The sequence below is a fragment of the Mesocricetus auratus genome, unplaced genomic scaffold (assembly GCF_017639785.1).
Source record: "Mesocricetus auratus isolate SY011 unplaced genomic scaffold, BCM_Maur_2.0 Super-Scaffold_100004, whole genome shotgun sequence".
In the NCBI taxonomy this organism is placed as follows: domain Eukaryota; kingdom Metazoa; phylum Chordata; class Mammalia; order Rodentia; family Cricetidae; genus Mesocricetus; species Mesocricetus auratus.
In genome coordinates, this window is record NW_024429189.1 from 118,833,960 (window position 1) to 118,854,789 (window position 20,830).

General features: G+C 49.6%; 1 protein-coding gene across 1 annotated transcript; it reads right to left on the reverse strand.

Moving 5' to 3' along the window:
• Positions 1-6,299: 6,299 nt before the first annotated feature.
• Positions 6,300-20,350, reverse strand: Sun5 (Sad1 and UNC84 domain containing 5). Its single transcript, XM_040746535.1, has 13 exons — positions 20,163-20,350; positions 18,733-18,788; positions 18,507-18,581; positions 17,627-17,693; positions 16,802-16,863; positions 16,214-16,263; positions 15,102-15,136; positions 14,183-14,291; positions 10,713-10,791; positions 9,752-9,867; positions 8,121-8,288; positions 7,624-7,710; positions 6,300-6,466 (listed from the first exon to the last, which is right to left on the reverse strand). The coding sequence occupies exons 1-13, from the start codon at positions 20,345-20,347 to the stop codon at positions 6,335-6,337; spliced, it is 1,221 nt and encodes a 406-aa protein (XP_040602469.1). The 5' UTR covers positions 20,348-20,350; the 3' UTR covers positions 6,300-6,334.
• Positions 20,351-20,830: the final 480 nt, after the last annotated feature.

Genomic DNA, 20,830 nt, shown 5'->3' on the forward strand with positions numbered 1-20,830 from the left:
AGCGTTTGTAGGACATCTGACCAGGATCTTCTGGCTTTCATCGTTTCCATTGAGAAGTCAGGTGTAATTCGGATAGGTCTGCCTTTATATGTTACTTGGCCTTTTTCTTTAGCTGCTCTTAATATTTTCTCTTTGCTCTGTAGGTTTGATGTTTTGATTATTATATGGCGAGGTGACTTCTTTTTCTGGTCAAGCCTATTTGGTGTTCTGTAAGATTCTTGTACTTTCATAGGCATATCTTTCTTTAGGTTAGGGAAGTTTTCTTCTATGATTTTGTTGAATATGTTTTCTGTACCTTCAAGTTGAAGTTCTTCACCTTCTTCTATACCTATTATTCTCAGGTTTGGCTTCTTCACGGTGTCCCATATTTCCTGAATATTTTGTGTTAAGGATTTGTTGGTTTTGAGATTTTCTTTGGTTGACGATGCTATGTCCTCTAATGAGTCTTCAACACCTGAGATTCTCTCTTCTATCTCTTGTATTCTATTGGTGATGCTTGCATCTGTAATTCCAGACCGTTTACCGAGCTTTTCTATTTCCAGCATCCCTTCATTCTGTGTTTTCTTTATCGTTTCTATTTCAGCTTTCAATCCTTCAACTGTTTGAGCTGTTTCCTTAATTTTCTTGGTTGTTTTTTCTTGGTGCTCTTTAGATTCTTTGAGAGATTTGTTTATTTCTTGAATTTTTCCCCCATTTCATGGATTTTTTTGTTTGTTTTTTCTTCTATTTCTTTAAGGGATTTCCTCGTTTCTTCTTTGAGGCTCTCCATCATCTTCATGAAATAATTTTTAAGGTCTGTCTCCTCTTCTTCATCTATGTAGTGCTTTTCAGGTCTTGCTGGTGTTGGATCACTGGATTCTGGTGGGGTCGTGTTGGTGTTTCTATTGCTGAGTGATCTCTTATTCTGTCTTCTTCCCATCTCTTCTTCCAGTGGGTGCTGGTGGGGGCTTTCTGTTTCCACTGGTCTCCTTCCTTACTGCAGCTGAAGCTGAAGCTGGCCTCGCTGGGGTTGGGGTCTTGGAGAGGCTGATCTCTTTCCTGAAGCTGGGCTCGCTGGGTTGGGGTCTTGGAGGGGCTGATCTCTTTCCTGTGTGGGCGGCTCTTCTGAAGCTGGGCTCGCTGGGTTGGAGTCTTGGAGGGGCTGATCTCTTTCCTGTGTGGGCGGCTCTTCTGGAAGCCGGGAGCGGCCCCGAAGATGGAGGGGGATGGGTGATGGGCGGGTGGTCCCAGCCAGAGACCCAATCTCACCTGAAGCTGGGCTCGCTGGGTTGGGGTCTTGGAGAGGCTGATCTCTTTCCTGTGTGGGCGGCTCTTCTGGAAGCCGGGAGCGGCCCCGAAGATGGAGGGGGATGGGTGATGGGCGGGTGGTCCCAGCCGGGGACCCAATCTCACCTGAAGCTGGGCTCGCTGGGTTGGGGTCTTGGAGGGGCCTGTGTGGGCGGTTCTTCTGGAAGCCGGGAGCGGCCCCGAAGATGGAGGGGGATGGGTGATGGGCGGGTGGTCCCAGCCGGGGACCCAATCTCACCTGAAGCTGGGCTCGCTGGGTTGGGGTCTTCAGGACTGACCTTCTTGACCCAGTCCCTGAACCTGTCTCACCTCTGTCATTATACTCACCAGGTGCCCTCCTGGCTCTCCACACTGGCTGAGTAACACTGGGCCAGTTGTTTTAAAACGTCTACCAGTTTCATCTAGAAAATGAGGCAGCCCCTCCTAGTGAGTCAGATGATTAAAATAAGAAATGGAACCCTCCATGGGTGATACTCTTAGCCAGTCTCGGGTTCAGAATCATTCCAAAAGGAGAGGTGGCTACCTCAGAACCAGGAAAGGAAATCCACAGGTTCCTATACTCTCTATTGACCTGTCCACCTGGGTACAGACATTTCTGGGATGGGAACCCCAGCCTTCCATAGTGGCACGACACAATGCTCTTTCTGCCTCCTTGTCTAGGCCAGCTCTACTAGAAGGCACTTAGACTGGAGGTTCCTTTCATCTCAGAGTCAGAAAGCGTGTCTAATTGCCTCTCTCAATCACAGTTGTCTCTTTCCCAGAAACAGCCCCAACTTCAGGTTGCCTAGGGCTGGGGTTAGGGGTGAATGGCATAGCAGGTCCCATAGGCTGCTGGGAGCAGGAGCTGTTCCATGTGACCACAGGCCCTGGGGCTTGGGGCTTAGGAGCTTCCTGTGAGCCTTGGGGTCCCATGCTGAGAAAGGGGTTGGGTGGGGACCATCACTGCTGGTTTTGATATTAGAATGATGGACAGGTAATCTCAGGGTTCCTGCCCAGAGCTGGCATGGGAGGGGGACAGAGACCTTGGAAATGGTAGCTACAGGACTTCCTGCTGTTGCTGGTGTATACAGGTTCAGAAGCAGACTTCATTTGGAGAAACCATGCCATGGTACTTCCTCACTGTGCTCCAAGCAGTTCTCTCTCTCTCTTTCTCTCTCTCTCTCTCTCTCTCTCTCTCTCTCTCTCTCTCTCTCTCTCTCTCTCTCTCTCCCTCCCTCCCTCCCTCCCTTCCTCCTTCCCTCCCTCCCTCTTTCCCTCCCTCCCTCCCTCCTTCCCTCCCTCTCCCTCTCTCTCTTGAACAGGGTCTCATGTAATCCAGGATGACCTTGATCTATGTAGCTGAGGATGACCTTGAACGCTCTAATCTCCCCTCAGCCTTCCAAGTTCTGGGATTATAGATGTGATGGCTAAGCAGTTCATTCTTTTTTATTATTTATTTTAATTTTAAATAGCTTGTTTTACATGTCAATCCCAGTTCCCTCTCCCTCCCCTCCTCCCGCACCCCCACCATCCCCCCTATCCCCCCACCCTATTGCCAATTCCTTCCGCATTGGGGATATCTAGAGTCTATCATTTCATTCAGGGTAGGGTCCAGGCACTTCCCTAAGAGTCCAGGCAGAGAGAGCAACCCTCTTTGTGTTATGGACACACGATGTCTGTTAGTATTCGAGGGATAAACACTGATCTACTGCTCAGGGCCCCATAGGTTGCCCAGGCCTCCTCACTGACTCTCACATTCAGGGGGTCTGGATTGGTCCCATGCTGGCCTCCCACCTGTCAGTCTGGGGTCCAAGAGCTCTCCCCTGTTCGGATCAGCTGTTTCTGCTGGTTTTGCCAGCCCATTCTTTGCCAATTTGCTCTTTGCTCCTCTCTGTCACTGGGTTCCTTGGGTTCTGTTCAGTATTTAACTGTGGGTGTTTGCCTCTGCTTCCATCAGTCACTGAATGAAGGCTCCCCGATGGTTATAGACATCAAGTTCATTATCAGGAATAGGCATTCGAGGTGGTCTCTACACTATTGCTTAGCTTGCCAATTGGTGTGATCCCTTTAGATCACTAGAGGTCACAATGGTGCCTGATCTGTCTTCTAATCTATGATCCCCTCTTCCCCCTCTCCTACCCCCCCAGTCGACCTTCCTGTTCCTCCACGTCCTACTCTCTCTTCCACTTCTCCCCTCTCTATTTCCCAGGTCCCCCTCCCCCACCCCTCGAAGTGTTCCCCATCTGTTCAGAGGATCTTGCCTCATTTCTCTTCTCTTGGGTACCATGCATATCTTTTAGGTTCTTTCCTATTTCCCAGACTCTCTGTCAGTAGAAGTGCAGACTGGCACTCTCCTGATCCATGTCTAAAATCCATATATGAGTGAGTACATACCATGTTTGTCTTTTTGTGACTGGGTTACCTCACTCAGGATGGTTTCCTGAGTGCTATCCATTTACCTTAAGCAGTTCATTCATGTCTCAGCTGTCAGGGACCTTTCCCACCGTATTTCACCTATACCCAGGGCCTCGGGTCTCAGGACAAGGAAGTGGAGAAAGCTAGCATCTCCTGGTTCAGACAGGGAAACCGAAGAGCAGAGGGTGACCCCCTGAGGTGACACAGTGAGGGAGGACAGGGTAAGGGTGGAACCAGGGACTGAAACCTATGTGTTTCAGTCTGTCCCAATCGTGCTGCCTTGGCTCCAGAGATTAAGGGGATTAGCTAAATCCTGGGACTTGAGCTGGGTTTATCAGAGGCGCCACTCTGGGGGCCTTGGGGTGACTTGGCATCCTATACCTCCGGGTCTGTCTCAGTGGCTTGGGACACCTGACTCCTACCCTGGCTCATGGCCCACACGTCTGATTCATGCTGATGGGTTTGAATGGTAAGGGCCTGGAATGAGGTGGACAGGAGGAGCCTTAGGGGCCACCTTTGTTTTTCTGATAGAATCTTCCCCTAAAATAAACCCTACCCCTGCGCCTTCCTTGCTGGGCACATCAGGAACGCTGGGACATGTGTCTTCTGCCAGAGCAGATGATAGGGAGTGAGCCAGAAAAAGGGTGGGGAATCAGCAGGCCTGGCTACCTGGACAGGGCTGAGGGCAGCACCGGGCGCTCCTCACATATGTAGTGGGAATCGCATTTGCAGAGGGCCTGCCAGCTATGGCCTGTGTCCTCCCATTTGGGGGAGGGGTCGATGCACTGCTCTCCAGGGTGGAGCAGGCAAAGCACTGTCTTCCCCATGCACAGCTCCACGCTCACTTTTCCCGGAACCTTCTGTAACTTCAAGGGCTACGGAGATATCCCCAAGCACCCCAGACCATGGCAAGTCCCAGCTTACTGACACCTGGACCACAGCTCCATGGCTGACCCCTGCAAGTGCTGTATCAGTGGGTGTGGACACACAGTGGATTACGATTCTTTGTGGATCATGTGAGCATCCACTAGAGTGTCTCAGAGAATGAACTTGAACACCAGGAGGGTGGGAACCAAGGTGGGACAAATGCAGGAGTGACAAGCAGGAGTTACTCCATGGAAAATGTCACCAAGGGTTCAAGACCCACTTGAGGCAATCCTGAACATCTAAGATAGTCAGGACTCAACCTGCCAAGAAAAGTGCAGAATTTACATAAAGAGATGAACCTTTTTGAAAGATGTTGAAAATGCAATGAGCAGTGCTGCAAACCGATTCTGTTTTGTTTGGCCAAGGCACAGGAGGGCTACCAAGATGATACTGGAAGGACAGGGCTACTTCCTGGAGCACAGGTGGGACACATTTCTAGGTTACAGCAACTCAGAGTTGGGTGTTTGTCATACAAGAACAATTTACCCAGACTGAAGCTATAGCTCGGTAGGGTGCTTGCCCAGCACACACACAAAGCTCTGGGTTCCATCCCCAGTACCACACAAACCAGGAGTGCCTGTAATCTCAGCACTCAGAGCTAGGGGCATCAGAAGTTCAAGGTCATTTTTGGTTATCAAGTTCAAGGCCAGCCTGGGAGACATGGGAACTTGCCTCAGGAAAACAGAAGAGCCAGAGAAATGTTCCACAAATTTTGGAAGTTCCTTCCAGTGCGGAGACCTAAAGGGCCCCAAGCCTGGTGCTGAGGAACCAGCCTGACAGACACGTGGCCCAGGGGCAGATTCTTCAGTAGGGCAGGGCTTCCCAGGGTGCCTTCCCTGTAGACAAGCCCACTTGTGATTTTTCCACCCTTCCAATGCCCAGCTGGACCCTGCCAGCCTGTACCTCCCCGTTCTTTCCTGAAGGCCCCAGTTGCCACTAATCCCATCCTGCCTGTTCAGGGGCAGGGTCCTTCGGAGCTCACTGCTTCTCTTATTGCTTGGCCGCAGCCAGAAGTCGATGGTAACACCAGTGACCACCAGACATCCATTGTGCTATGATATGGGCTGGGGCTTGTGTGGCCAGAGCCACAGTCAACAGCAATGGCAGGCACTGTTTCTAGTACTTGTGTGTTCTCTCAAGTAAATGCTAGCTCAGGGACAGATTAAACAGCCATGGCAAGGATACACAGGCAAAATATGGAGTTTGAGGACTAGGTGTGTCTGCACCTGGAGAAAATGGGTCCAGAGTGGGTATGTATTTTACCCAACACCACACATCAGTTTAAAAGATGTTGAAACACCACAGGGTGGGCAGGGTTGGGATCTCTCATCTCCTGCATATACTGCAATAGTCTTCATCCTGTCCCCATTGTACAGATGTGGAGATTGAGGCCCTAGAAGGGTGGCATCTTGCTGAAGGTAACCCATAGTGGGAGACAGATATGTTTGAATCTGGAGAAATGTCTTCTGTGTGGGAGTTAGATTGCTTGGGGCTTGTTTCAGGGACTACCATTTTCGAACTGTGAATTCCCTTAAGTCATCCTGATTACTCTGAGCTGTCACTGTCCTATGTGGAAAGGGGGCAGTTGGGACTGTTATGAAGATATCCAGGTACCTGGCAGGCAATGACCTATAGTGACCCCAAGCCAGTCTACCTTACTACATCATGGCCCAAAGACACTAAGACTTGGCTGGGACCAAATACACTTTACTCTCTAGGATAGGGGTTATAGGTGAGAGTCTCTGGGAGGCGTGATAGAGCCGTGCACGCGCACACGGTACAGGCAGGTGAAGCGAGGGCTCCCCCAGTTGCTGGAGATCTTCACTTTGACAGCAGCAAAGGCCCTGGGTGGCTGGTTCTGGAACAGAGCCAGACAGTGACAGCTCCCCCCCCAAGCCTCTGCTCCACCCAGCAGAAAGGCCTTGGAAGAAAAGAACTTGCCCATTTCACAGGGAATGGAATCCTAGAGAGGGGAACAGACTCCATGCTCGTCGCCTAGGATGGAAGGCGCCTAGGCCAGAAGCACAGACATAGTGCTGAGGGAAGATGCCTCAGCCTTGGAGCCCTGGCAGTGTGATACAGTGGGGCCCTCAGCAGCCACCGGGCCTCTCTGGGCCTCAGTTTCCTCTCTGTAAAATGGGAGTGCTCATAGATGTTCTCCTGATTACTGTGGGCATGAAAGTAGCTTTTGGCTCATCAGTCCCTAGCATGTCGTGGTGTCTCTGTTAACTTAGTCCCTCCATTCCCTATGCCCAGAGTGGGTAGAGATGGTGATTATCAAGCCCCCTGCCCAGTTTGAAAAGGCAGAGCTGGACTGGTGGCTTAGACCTATAATCCCAGCTACTAGTGAGACCAGCCTGAGTCACATAGTGAGATTCTGTCTCAAAGTTAAAAAAGAGGGCTGGGGAGATGGTTGAGTGGCAGAGCACTTGCCTAGCAAATGTGAGATCCCAGGCTCACCCTCAGCTCTGCTATAAAACCCAAGACCAAACTCAGTGCATGTTTTAGCCTCCCAGGGAATTACAGAAGGGACTCTGAAGCCTGGGGCCCAGATCTGGCAAGGCTGAGATTTGGACCAGTGTTAGCCAGATCCCAAACTCGGACAATCATGTTGCCAACTCATCTAGTTCTGCTTCTGTCTGTTCCCAACTTCCTCCTCTCCAGGCCCTCTCTTACGTCCAGGTCAGGTGGCTACTAGGGGCTCCCAGCACAGAGGCCTTAAGTTTGGAGCTAGGAGCCCTACCTGCTGGGCACTTTGTGTTCAACATCTGCTATCCAGGAAGGAGATGCAACAAGAGGACTCCTGGAGGGACCAGGAAATGGGGAGACTAGCTGGGGTCAGAAGGCTCTCCCTGGGTGCTGCCCTGGGCCCCAGACAGCAGCTGCATGTCACTTCAGCTTCCTCCTCTGTCAAGTAGGCTAGAGTGACTATGCCCTCTCAGGGCTGTAGGGCACTGGGGAGAGTTAGACTTGGGGTACACTCTGCAGATGCTCCTTTGTGGCCTCCCCAGGTACCTGGAGTGGGAACATCTGGATCGTGTTTTCTGGCTGAAACTGGAATGCCCCCAGGAACACTTCTTCCCTGGGGGGGCTCTCCATTCCCTGTGGGACCAGAGAATGGAGATATGAAATGCAGCAGGCTAAGATTTGCACAACTCCTGGGATGGGGGAGGGGCTCCATATCAATGTGGGTAGTGTCACAGCCTGGTATCCATCTGGGACAGGAAGGACCACTTCATGGGGAGTGGGAAGCTGAGGTCTATTTCCAACCTCGCCAGTAAGGATAAGCCTGCTTCTAAGTCCTTCTCTGGATCCCATTCTAAGGGCTGCCTCAGCATAATGAAGCCCAATGGTCTCTCTCATCTTGATTGAACTAGACAGCTGTCTATATTGGTTCCGGAAGGCTGCGGTATGCCCCACTCTGGCCATTCCCAGCCCAGTTAAGCCACATTCCCCTCAGCTATGTGGATGGGTTCTCTCAAGGCTTGGTCCCCTCAGCCTTGTGTGCTCACATAGATGACAAAGTCCTTTGGTGCGGTGTCCAGGCTGCCCGACAGTGAGATGGTCTTGGGAATGTGCTGCAGTGTAAGGTTGGACAGGTAGACCTTCTGGGCCAAACGGATGGTCACCTGGCCACGGTCACCGGCGAAGGCCCAGCAGTTGCCAGGTGTCACATTGGGCTGGAAGAGGCAGGTGTGAGGGGCTGTGTTTGGGGGATGGAGTCCCTCTTTCCCTGACTCCCTCATTTCCTCGATCCCCTGAAGGTGACCTCCTCTCTGTCCACAGAGCTTGGCTCTAGCACTTCAGGGAGAACAGGGCCTGAGTGGGGCCTCCCAGTCTTGTTCTTCTCAGTTCCTGTTCATCTGTACATTCATTCGCTCATTCATTCATTCATTTCCACACTCCCAGCATTCTTTCCATGCTTCCACTGTCACCCTGAGACTTAGACTTGGATGTGCTCTCCCTATGCAGAGGAGGAAAGCGTGGCACAGAGCAGGGGAGTAAGAGTGGCACAGCATTTTGCAGAGCTGCAAGTGTAACTCGGTGATTTGACCCTGGGACTGGCTACTAACCACCGTGATCTGACCCATAAAATGAGACACAGAAGCCCAGGATGCAAAGAAGGTTGGCCTCACAGCACACAGGGAAGCTACTCATCCAGTAGGTGCTGGGCTTCTTGAAGACACAGTATGCACCATCCTGATCTGGAGCTGTGATGCTAGGGTAAGGGTTGGGGGGATGTTGGAAGGACTCCTGCAGGAGCTGGGGCAAGGGAGAGCAGCAGTTAGCTGGGAGCGGCATGCCCACCCAAGGGAAGTCAGGTCGGGCTGGTGACTTGGGAAGCTGGAGCTGGATGGCCAGGCTTGGAGGTGCAGAAGCCTGAGCGGCAGAGCCTTTGCCCCAGACCCGACCAAGGCAGCGTTTCCCAGCCAGGTGTGGCCCCTCTGTTGCCTGAGCTGCACCGCCCGACTCCTTGGCCAGTGCTTGCTATGCTCTGTGATTCTCTTCCCCGCCCCAGGCCCACAATGCCAACTCATTGTATAGTGGACCCTGCTTGTCCCCATCCACCCCAATAGGAGGCTTCCCTACCCCTGGGAGGTCACTGTCCCAGATGGACTCTGGGAGTTCCTTGGGGTGGGACCCATAGGTGGGTGGCCTGTGGCTGTGGCACTGGCCCAAGTTGATGAGATCTCAGTGGTTTGTAGTTGCTCTGGGGCTTGGACAGGCCTGTCCCCCTCTCAGGGACTGAGTTCCCCCATCTGAAAGGCAGAGTTTTCAGAGGGGCAAGTGTTTGGACGCTGCCTCTGCCACATGCCGCGTGCCCCAGTGATCTGGGTTCTTGGCCTGTTATCCTCCTTTGCAAAGGAAACACATCTTGGACCTTACCCCCCAAGGTGGTTTGAAGGTTCTTAGCCCCCAGAGTGTCAGGACTGGGTGGGGGTCACTGTGTCCTTCTCCTGCCAGAGGCCTCCCTGTGGCCATGGTCTCCCCTGACAGCATTCATCTTGTCCACACCCCCACCTTGTCTTTGCCTTATTGTCCCTTCCTGCTGCTATCTTGAATCCTGCCCCACCTCTGCTGCCAGTTCCTGTTACCAGCCCCCTCCTGGCCCTCTCCTGCTGTCCCCTGCCCTGCCCCCTGCCTCGAGGATCACGTCCGGGGGCTGCGCGTAGTTCCACAGCCGGATCCAGTTCCAGTAGGAGCGAGCCTTGTTGTGGTTATATGTGGCTGACGTGTGCTCGAAGTCAATGCTGGCCCCTGTATGGAGGGGGAGAGTCTGCTGGAGAGAGACTCCTACTGAGGGCACACTCCTGCTTGGGCCAAATCTCTGCTATCTCTGGAGCTCAGTGTACCCCACCAGGCAATGGGGTGAACGCTGTAGTTAGTAGTGTAAGAGTGGCTTGCCCAGGCTGTTGTGCCTAGGGAACTAATGCAATGGTATTTCCCAGAAACTGGACTGGTGTGTTGGGAAGAGCTGCATGTATGTGCAGGGTGCAGAGGGGGCCTGCCTTGAAAGGTGGAGGGAAGCCTGAGGTAGTTCTGGAAAGGGGCTCGTGCATCTGATCCCACATTTCATTGAGGTCCGAGGTGCCTGGATCAGCTGGTGTTGCCTGGTTGGGTCCCACTCCCACCCTCAAGCGGCCTGAGCTCTCTCTTGTGGCTTCATCCCATGGACAACCTACACATCCATCCTCTTGACTGGAATGCCCTTCCTTCCCCATCAGGTCTCCACCCAAATGTCTCCCAAGGAGCGGGTCTCTCTTCCCTGGACACCTGCTCTATTCCTCCTGAAGCCACTTTCTGACTGTCATTGGGTCTACTCATTTCAAAAGTCAGCCTCTCTGCCGCAGGGTCTCCCGGTGGGTCTCCTCTGCGCACCAAGTCCCAGGTTTGGGGAATGTAGTGGGTGAAAGGTGGTGGAGAGGCATGGGTAGAATTGAGAGCCATGGGTTCCTGCTGCCCACCCCTCCCAAGAAGGGAAAACTGCAGCAAGAAGCCAGGTGGGAGCAGAGGTCAGTTCTGAGACTGAATTTCACAGTAGCAGTGGCGTGCACACCGAAGGTAGGTTGGTGGTAGGCTAGTGGGGGAGGCAGGTCACTCACCTATGGACTTCAGGGCAAAGTCTGGCTTTTCAATGTAATCACCTTGTATCATCTTCATTATTTTCTGGGCCACTTTTTGCTGAGAAGGCAGAAAACACAGGCTTTGTCCTGGTATATTCTTACAGACTATGAGCCCCATCTGTGTGTCCTGGGAGGTTGACAGATGGTCCTAGGGACACCTCTCCCACTTTCAGAGGCTGTGGATAGCCCTGAGTAGGATGGCCCAGTTCCTATACTGGGATGAAGCCCTGCGACACAAAGTCACCCCTATCCTCTGGGTCTGTTGTGAGCTTTCAAGTTCATGTTAGGGGATGTTACATGGAGGTCCTGGAGACTTAGTGAGGTCAAAGGCAGGGCCTCCAGAAGGAGATGGCCCTTACTGCTGTGGGTCTTGGGCAATATGGTGCCTCTGAATTAAGATTTCCTAAGTCTAAGATGGGGCAAAAATAGTGTCTGCCACCATAGCTGTGGAAGCTCTTGGGGATTAGAAAGCTGTGTGAAGCCCTACTATGTGCAGAACTGTTCTCAGCCAATCATGTTATCTGTCATCCCCTATGGCCTTCTTGGGAGATTTGGGCAATTGTCACTCCACCTTCGAGGTAAGAATACTGCAGCCCAGAGGAATAAAGCTTTAGTGCTCACACAGCTGTAAGAAACAGAACCAGCAGTTTTCAGGTCTGAGCCCTGAGCACTCCCCTGACTTGGCAGAGGAAGACTGCAGAGCACTCTGCACAGTCAGTGTTCAGTGATGGCCAGCTATTCTTAGACACCTCCAGTAGAGGCCAGTTCTGTTTTCCAACAATGGCTGCAACAAAGTCTCCTGTTCCAAGCTCCACTTCCTCAGTCTGATACTGATCTTTCCAAAGAGGTGTGTGTGTGTGTGTGTGTGTGTGTGTGTGTGTGTGTGTCCAAGGCCCCTGCCCATCAGTCTGGACTGGGGCAGAAGAGATGCTTTGTGACTGATTCCTCTGGGGTCTCTCTCAAAGTCATATGTTGTGAGGAAGCAGGGTCATGTGACAGGTCACCTGTGGGTGCTTTGATTAATGGTGACTATGGTTTGAATATGAAGTGTCCCCCACAGGCTCATGTGTTAAACACATGATTCATAAGTGGTGACACTTTTGAAGGTTCTAGAAACTTCAGGAGTTGGGTCTAGCTGGTTTTACTGAGATGTGTCCATGTGGACTATTTTGCTCTGACCCCGTCCTGTTGTTATTCTACTCTGCTTCCTGTTGGCCATGGGGTAAATTAAACAGCCTCTGTCATACACTCCAGCTGCCATGATGTTCTGTCTAGCACACTGGGCCAGGCAAGCACTGATCAAGCCCTCTGAAACCCTGAGACAAAAACAATAGTCCCTGCTTTTAAGTTGTTACACTTTGTATTCAGTCACAGTGACAATAAAATAAACAGAAAATTGGTACCAGAAGAATGAGGCTGTTGCCGTGACTAAACCTGATCATGTGGTTCTTAAGCCTTTGAAATTGGTTTGTGGGAAGAATTTGGAAGAGTTTGACAAAACGGGCTAGAGAAGCCCTAGAATGCTCTAAGGCTTACAGAGCTTGATCATGTTGAAGACAAACATCTGGTCAGTTCAGGCCATAGGGGATGGCAGAGAACATGATGGGCTGAGAACAGTTCTGCACATAGTAGGGCTTCACACAGCTTTCTAATCCCGAAGAGCTTCCACAGCTATGGTGGCAGACATGATTTTTGCCCCATCTTAGATTTAGGAAATCTTGATTCAGAGACACCATATTGCCCAAGACCCACAGCAGTAAGGCCCATCTCCTTCTGGAGACGAGGACCAGGGGAATTCTTGTTGCATTCTGGTAAAGAATGTGTCTATCTGTTTTTTCATGTTCCACCTTATGGAACTTGCATCCACTTTATGGAAGGCTGAGTTTAAACTGATGGGCTAGTCAATCTATTTGGAGGAAGTTCTAAGATAGCATAGTATTTAAGCAATGGCATAGCTATTGCTGGCTGCTTTCCAACTAGGGTTGCAGCAAGAATCGGGAGCAAAGAGCAGAGCAGAAATATTTGATTTGGCCAGAATAAAAGAACACATTTAAAGTTGTAGGGAAGGGTGGCCCTGGTTCTTAGAAACATTAGTTCCATTAAAAAGAAATCAAGTGCTTTTCATCAGGACGATAGGAATGGTGTCTTAAAGTGATGAAACACTGGAGAGACACAGACCAAGAAAGGAGTATGTCTCAGCAGATGGGAGTGAGACCATCCCTCCTGCACCAACTGTCCAGCTCACCTATTCTGAACAGGGTGTGTGTGTGTGTGTGTGTGTGTGTGTAAAATGGGGACAGAGTTTCTCTTTTTTTTGGACTGCTCTCTGTGTAACAGTCCTGGCTGTCCTAGAACTCCCTCTGTAGCCCAGGCTGGCCTTGAACTCACAGAGATCCACCTGCCTTTGCCTCCTGAGTGCTGGGATTAAAGGCGTGCACCACCAACTGGCTCATGATAACTATCTTAAATAAAGGAAAAGATAGAAAACAAATGGTGAACTGATGGCAGGATTAAATCTATGAGATGAGAATGCACTGAATATGACTTCTAAAATGAAATGATGCAACATATGAAATGAATGGTTGGTTTTACCTAGAGAACACAGTATTACAATGTGAGTCTGAAGAAAACTGAGACAAAACTGTCAGAACTTAGGTCACAGAGAAAAAGACTGAAGAACAACAAAAAATACATTAGCTAGGGAGCACTTGGAGTGTGCTCCAGAGTCTAGGGTAGCCATAATCAGAGTGAGAGAGGAAGGAGTTTATGGTTAAGAGATAAAAGCTAAGACTTTTGAGAAGTTATTGAAAAACAGTGCATATATTCAATAATAGCAACCCCCTAGAAGGTTATACTGAGCACAAAATAACATTATAGTTTCTAGGGATAAAAATAAAGGCAAAACAAACACCAGATTAGACTTAAAGGGTGAAAGTTCAGAATGGTGCAATTTGTAACAGTAATGGTAACATTAGAATGTGATTGACTTCCTTCAGGATTTTCAGGAGAAACATTCTAAATTTCTATACCTAGCAAAGCTATCAATTAGGTGTAAAGATAGGATAAGGATATTTTAAAACATGCAAGTTCTAAAAGAAAACTGGTGTAACTTTGTTCTTTCACTCTTTCGCATGAAGTTACTGGCAGGAGATAGGGCGGGGAAAGTATGCTCTATCAAAATGAAGGGTGGCCGGGCGTTGGTGGTGCACACCTTTAATCCCAGCACTCGGGAGGCAGAGGCAGGCGGATCTCTGTGAGTTCAAGGCCAGCCTGGGCTATAGAGTGAGTTACAGGACAGCCTCCAAACAATACAGAGAAACCCTGTCTTGAACCCCCCCAATACAATCCCCAAAAACAAAAACAAAAACAAAAATGAGGGTTGAAATGAAGAAAACAGTATGTAAGAAACAGGGCATTGGGTGGTGAAGGGTGCAATGGCAGTACCTCACCTCATCGGACATGGCTTCCATCTCCTGGAGTTTGGCAATGAGCTGGTTCATGCTACCTCGTAGGTCCTGGATTTCCCCAGTGTGATGCCGTACCTTCTCCTGGTACATCCTTATCAACAAGGAGGCAAAACAAGAACTGACTGCTTTATGAGGTTGCCATTGCTACCTTTTTGTGAGTGAACCTTCAAGGAATGACCTTTAAAACCTTCCGCTCTTCTGGGTCCATAGCACACACAGCACTCTCAGACTCTTAGCCCTCAGATTTTACTCCCCCCTCCTTTTGCTTGGTGTTTCCATAAGTCCAGCTCAGTCCTCCCATAATATTCATGAGTATTTTTTGCCTGTGTAAGAATGCTGTCACCAGGTAGTGACTTGTTATTTATTCTCAGATACCATTTACTGAGCACTGATTATGAACCAGTAACTATTCAGGATGTTTCTCATCTTTTATTGATGCCTATTTACCCAGAACAACATGAGAGCTTTGTCTCATCCCACAAATAAGGAGTAAAAGTCCAGAAAAAATGATTACTTGCACAAACTCAGTCACATAGAATTTACAGGAGCTAGAGTTTAAATCCAGGTTAGTCTGAGTGTTGAGTCCATATTTTTAGCGTAGATTAAATATTGAAAAATAATGATACAACATTGTGTGAGAAACTGCAAGCGTAACTTCTTTAAAACTAACAATACAACACTGTGTGAGAAACTACATGCGTAACTTATCGAAAATTAAGGATACAACACTGTGTGAGAAACTACATGCTTAACTTCTTGAAAACTAACGATATAACACTGTGTGAGAAACTACATGCATAACTTCGTGAAAACTAAAGATACAACACTAAAGATACCCCAGATTCCAGCTATAGCTGTGCTTTTTAGAAGAAAATAGGACTTACAAGTAGTATGCTCTTACCTCAGGCTCTGGAGTGGGCCGTTTATGCTGTCATCCTGGTGGAGCAATGAAGAAAGCAGGGATCTCTGTCAGGTGACCTAATCTGGGCCTGATGTGAGCTTCATCTCTCTGCTTTCTCATGGCCGTTAATTCATCTATTAATCTACCTTCCTATTTAATTTTTTTTCGAGATAGGGTTTTCTCTGTAGCCCTGGCTGTCCTGGAATTAGTTGTAGACCAGGCTGCCCTTGAACTCACAGAGATTTGCCTGCCTTTGCCTCCTATGTGCTGGGACTAAAGGTGTGCGTCACCACTGTCCAACCATTCACCTTCATATTTAATCTCCCATCCATCCACTCACCATCTATCCAAACTCGAATTTTTCCTCCATAATTGTCCATCCATCTATCCATTATTCCTCTATTCACACATCTTTCTTGTAATCAGCCACCAAACACTGATAATGGCAGTCCCCATGCTTAGCACTGACATGGCTATTGTTGTATACTCAAACCAGCCTGCTTCCTTTAAGGGGTTGCCAGTATAATTGGAGAGATGGTTATGGTTACAGAAAATGGAGGAAAAGGAAAAATGTGACTTCCTTTGCTTTGGTGTGTCTGGAGGTTATGATCTTTCAGCTAGACCTAGAATACAATGCCTTACCCAGGGAGAGAGGAAGAACAGAGACAGGTCCCTCAGTACCCCCTGCCCATTCCCTATAGGTCTCTGTGACTTTCCCCATCAGTAGCTCTGGCCACTGGTTTGCTCTTCCTTCTTCCCCAGGAAACAAAACCTGATGGGGTTAGTCTCAATTCATTGAGGCAGAGAAAGTAGAGGGTGGTTCCTCACACCTTATTTTAGGGGGGTTCTAGAGAAAGGGAGATGGGCCACTGCTGGCTTGAATGACAGGAAAGCCACCTGTTGGTGAAGGGATGACTATGTGTGGTCTGTGAGAGACACACACAGGAGAGGGAATCCAGGTGGGTGGGGTGAAAAAAGGCATCGATTTGGATCTGGGATGAGTCAAGAATGGACCAGCATGAACATTTGGTGAGAGTAGGAGGAACTACGGAGGGACTGTTGATGGCTTAGCTAGGTTGTCAGCTATGGGGCTTCAGGGGGCTCACACTCACCTGCCAGACTTCCATTTTTGATGGTAAGTGTATGGAAAACATCCAGAAGCCTGTGGGCCACGAGAACAAGAATGACCTGCTTACCTCAAAAGGTTGAAAGCTTGGGTTCTGGAATTAAGTCATCTAGGTTAGGGTTGTGTAACCTCAGGAGAAGTTATTCTCTCCAGAGCTCAGTGTCCTTCTCTGTGAGTTAGGAATAGAGGAATATCTGCATCATGCTCAAATGATGTCCCCTGTGAGATGTGTGCCACATAATTTAAATGACACACCTTCCACTGGTATCTCAGCCTTGCTGCCTAGTGGACTAAGAGAAAGCAGCAGGGTCTTTCCTGCATTTTATGAGCTTCAGGTGGGCTTGAATCCCTTATTTAAACATCCTTAAAACATATGTGTTGTTCTTAGCTCTAAAAAGTTTTCAAAGCATCGGCTGGCTTCTGCAACTCTTTGTTGCTCTTAAGCTGCAGGGTAGCACTCAAGAGACAGCTGGGGTAACTGGCAGCGTGAAAGACAGGGTCTTCCCTGGGCTCCCTCTCCCAGAATGAACCCAAGCCTGGGGCTGCCTCGCCACAGGCAGTCCTGGGGACGCACCGAAAGCACAGAGGACCAGAAGGCCTATCTTCTCCATGAGCTTCTGACAGAGCAATTTGCACCTGAGAAGCAGAAAGGCCACTGTCAAGGACAGCTGCAGCCTGGCAGGGTCCTCCTGTCCTCAATCCATTGTTCCATTTGTCTGTTGTTCCTTCCTGTTCTCCTCCTTATTGAACTTGTCCTTCAGGCACTAGCTCTAATGGCCCCTCCTTCTAGGACCTCCAGAGTCACCTCACCCTGAAATCTTATGCTTTTAATTAAAATTTTCATTTGTTTTACATACTAACCACAGTGTCCTTTCCCCCTTTTCCTCCTGCTCCCCCCTGTCCCCACCTAAGCCCCATCCATTCCTCCTCCATTCTGAAAAGGGGCAGACCTCCCATGGGAGTCAACCAAGCATGGCATATAGAGTTGAGTGAGGACCAAGCTCCTCCCCCTGCATTAAGGCTGGGGGAGGCATCCCAGCATGGGGAATAGGTTCCCAAAAGCCACTCGAAAGTGGGTGTTGGGTGAGGTCACTCTGTACAGGGGGAACACTGGCAAAAGAGTGACATGGGAGCCTGGGTGGGGTGTTCAGGGAGTGAGGACACCGGCTGTGCAGGCCCTGTGGTTCCTTAGAGGGAGGCAGAGTGAGGGCAACTAGTAAAAGAGTTAGGAAGGTACACACTGGGGAGCTGAGCAGTGGAGAGCCACAGGAGGCCTGAGGTGGGGGATGTAACCAAAGACAGACTGAGGATGTTTCATCTGGTCTGACTAGCAGGGGAAGAGCCAAACTAATGAAGATGCTATCATTGTCCCCGTGCCATCCTCCCCTCTCCTGCTTACCTGAAGGTGTTAAGAAGAACTTGCTGGACCTGAGTCCTTAGGAAGCAGGCCAGGCAGGTGAGCCAGGCTGTAGAGGAGACAGGAGAGCAGCAAGGAGTGATCCTGTCGTGAGCACTCACTGACTGTCCTTGGAGCTGGGAGACCCTCTGTATTTGATGGTTGAGCCCAGGATAGCCCCTGTCTTAGCTTATGTAAGCAACTGTAAGTTCAAGGCCTATGGGCAAGCCTTGCTTGAAGATGGCAGTTAATAGAGCTTGGCACTGTTAACGCCCACCAACACCAAAGATGGTGTGTGCTAATGCCATCTCTGGACACTAGGAGCATGGCAAGGGCTGTGTCCTTGTAGGGTTCATCTCTGGAATACAGCATGTTTAAGTTAGTAAGTAGGGATTCAGGATAGATGAGAAGGTGGGTGTATGCATGGGAAAGGGAGAACAGAAAAGAGGATGAGTTCTTGGCTTGGAAGATTGGTAGATAGTAAAATGGTACCTTGGAGAAACAGAGGACTGATGGATGGATGGAGGGATGACTGTCTGCATCAACAAATGGAAATAAAGGGGAAGTGATGAATGGCTCAATGGTTGAGTGGCTAGACAGAGAAGGGATGCATGGATGGGTGTGAAGATGGATATCGGATGGGTTGGCAGGGGGATTAATGGAGCCAAAGTAGAGAATGACTTGCGACAGTTCCTCCTGTGCCAGCAAGCTTTCCTTTTACTTCCCCTTCCAGGGAGGCCCTGCCTGAATGGGTGGGGCAGGGTGTAGCTCCCTGTATACACTGCACCTAGGGAAGTCTGAGTTCTAGAAGAGCCTGGTCTGAAGTTGCTCCCCCTCCCTTTGCCCCTGCTACTCAACCTAGTTCTTCCACACATATACATACACATATATCCCAGTATGAACTGGGTTAAGCTGAGACCCGGGGTGTTGATGCGGAAAGGCAACAGTAGAGCGTCATCTGCAGAGAACATAGACCACAAGGACATAGATCTCAAGACATGGGCTTGCAGAGACCTACGGTTCCCAGGCTTGGTGTGCGCCTCTTGGCTGCTCTACCCCCAACTTTGCACCAGGTGCCAGCAAAGCCCCGGGACTCCGTTCTTGCTCACTCATGTTTGCTGAGGTTGCTCCTGTCGTTCTGGTGCAGTGGCCTCTTTGGTTACCCCTGAGGATGACAAGGTTCACAACAACATTTTATGCCCTACAAGGTCCATGGTGCCACCATGTTTCAGATTGAGAAGCTGTGAGCCAGGGACAGACTAGGTCTGGCTGACCTCGAATGTGGGTCTCCTTTGAGATAAGATGCGTGGGTACTGTGGCCATCATGGGATGGTCCTAACTGGCCAAAGTCTGTCACAGTCTTCCCATTCCCCTTGTGGTTACTAGCTCAAGGAAAGTTGGGGAGAGGGGTGGTGGCTCTGAGGAAGCAGGACTGATAGAAGCTTTTCTTTGCTGAAATGAGGCCCACAGGAGGCTGTGGTTTCCCTCTTCCCTTCCTGGATAGTCATGCTTCTCCGTGATACTGGACCTGAGGTAGCAACAGCACAGTGGGAGCCTGGAATTTGGGATGGTGGTTTTTGGAAGTGCTGTGGGCCTTTAAGGGGGGGTTAGCAGGAGGTTCTTAGGTCATTGGATACATATCTTGGAAAGGGATTGTGGGTTCCCAGTTTCTTCTCTTTTTTCTCTTTGCTTCTTGGCTCATGAAGTTAATGCCCATTTTCCCAATACTCTTGTCATGTTGTATTGTCACAAAAACTATTGGGCCCTTGACTATGGACTAGAAATTTCAAAGCATGAGGCAAACCTTTTCTCTTCATAATCATTGCTGGTGCTTTGTTACAGTAATTAAAACATAGTCTCACACAGTGGCTGGTTGTGCAAACATATTATTGGCCCTCCCCAAATATAAGACGTGTACACTACTAAGGCCTATGTGGCGTGGCAGGGTGACCAGTGTATCTCAAAATAATCAGAAGACAGGAGTTTAAAAGCTCCCAGCACAAAGACCTACTCATTACCCTGGCCTCACCATCGCGTATGTGCTACGCGAACCGCGTAACCACATTATACCTGATAGGCACACAATTACTATGTGCCAGCTTAAAATCAAGGGATGAGATAATTATACAAAAAGATGAGCTAAAATGCCAAAGTTTTTAAGCATTTCTTCCTTCCCTCATGGTTTGTTTTGTATGTCCTCTTGGAAGTAGGCATCATTTCAAGTTGGAATTCCTGTTACCTATAACTGGATGACTCTTGACAGAGGATAGAGATATTTGTTTCTTTGTCCCCAACACACTAGCCTGAGGTGTATTAGGGCAGTGAGTTTGCAATACTGCACTCCTAGCTCACGGTAGGTACTCAGGAAATACATGTTGAAATGATAATTGCTTTGTGCTCTGCCATTGCCAGGAGACCTTGGGAAAGCACTTTGAGCCTGTCTGTCCTCAGCATCTGCTTCTGTAAGGACAGTTGACAAGGCCTGCTTATCCCCAAGGAACCCTAACGGGCTGGGAAAAGGCAGGAGTGCTGGCCTCACCTCCTGGGCCTGGTGCAGTGGCTCGAGTCTTCAGGTAGGGCACATGAGTCCCCGGTGTTCCTTGACCGAGGCATTGATTTCCTTTTTACGGGTGGGGTAAGAGGATGGAGACCTATGGGAGTCAATGAGGAGGAAGTGGCCACCACTGCCACCACCACCTCTGAGTATCTCCTGGAAGGTAACATGGAATTTACTGGGTCAGGTGGAACTGTCAGCTCTATGACCTCACAGAACACTTGGATGGAGGACCCCAAGTCTTTAGCCTGTCTCCAGAAGCTCCCCTCAGAGGATACCACTGTGACTGGCTTTCCATTTTGAAGATGTAAGGGTTGAAGTTGTAAGCCAGGGAGAGCCATCCCAGGGCAGAGGCTGGGCAGAGGCAGAAGTGGAGGTGCCCATAATCAAGACACTCTGCTTGCTCCTGAGACTCTGCTCCCCCAAGCTCCCTGGGCTCCCTGCCTTTTCAGGTTGCACGTGGATTGACTCTTTCCTGTTTTGAAAGCTCTTTCCCTTCACTTTGTGTCTTTCACATCCTGCATCTCATCCCACTCATCTCCCTGACCCTTCATACCCACCCTCTGCCCTTGCAGCCTCCCCTAAAATAAAATAGATTTTAAGAAAAAAAGAGAAAAATCTTGTTGTGGGAACTATAGTGTGGCCAGCAACTC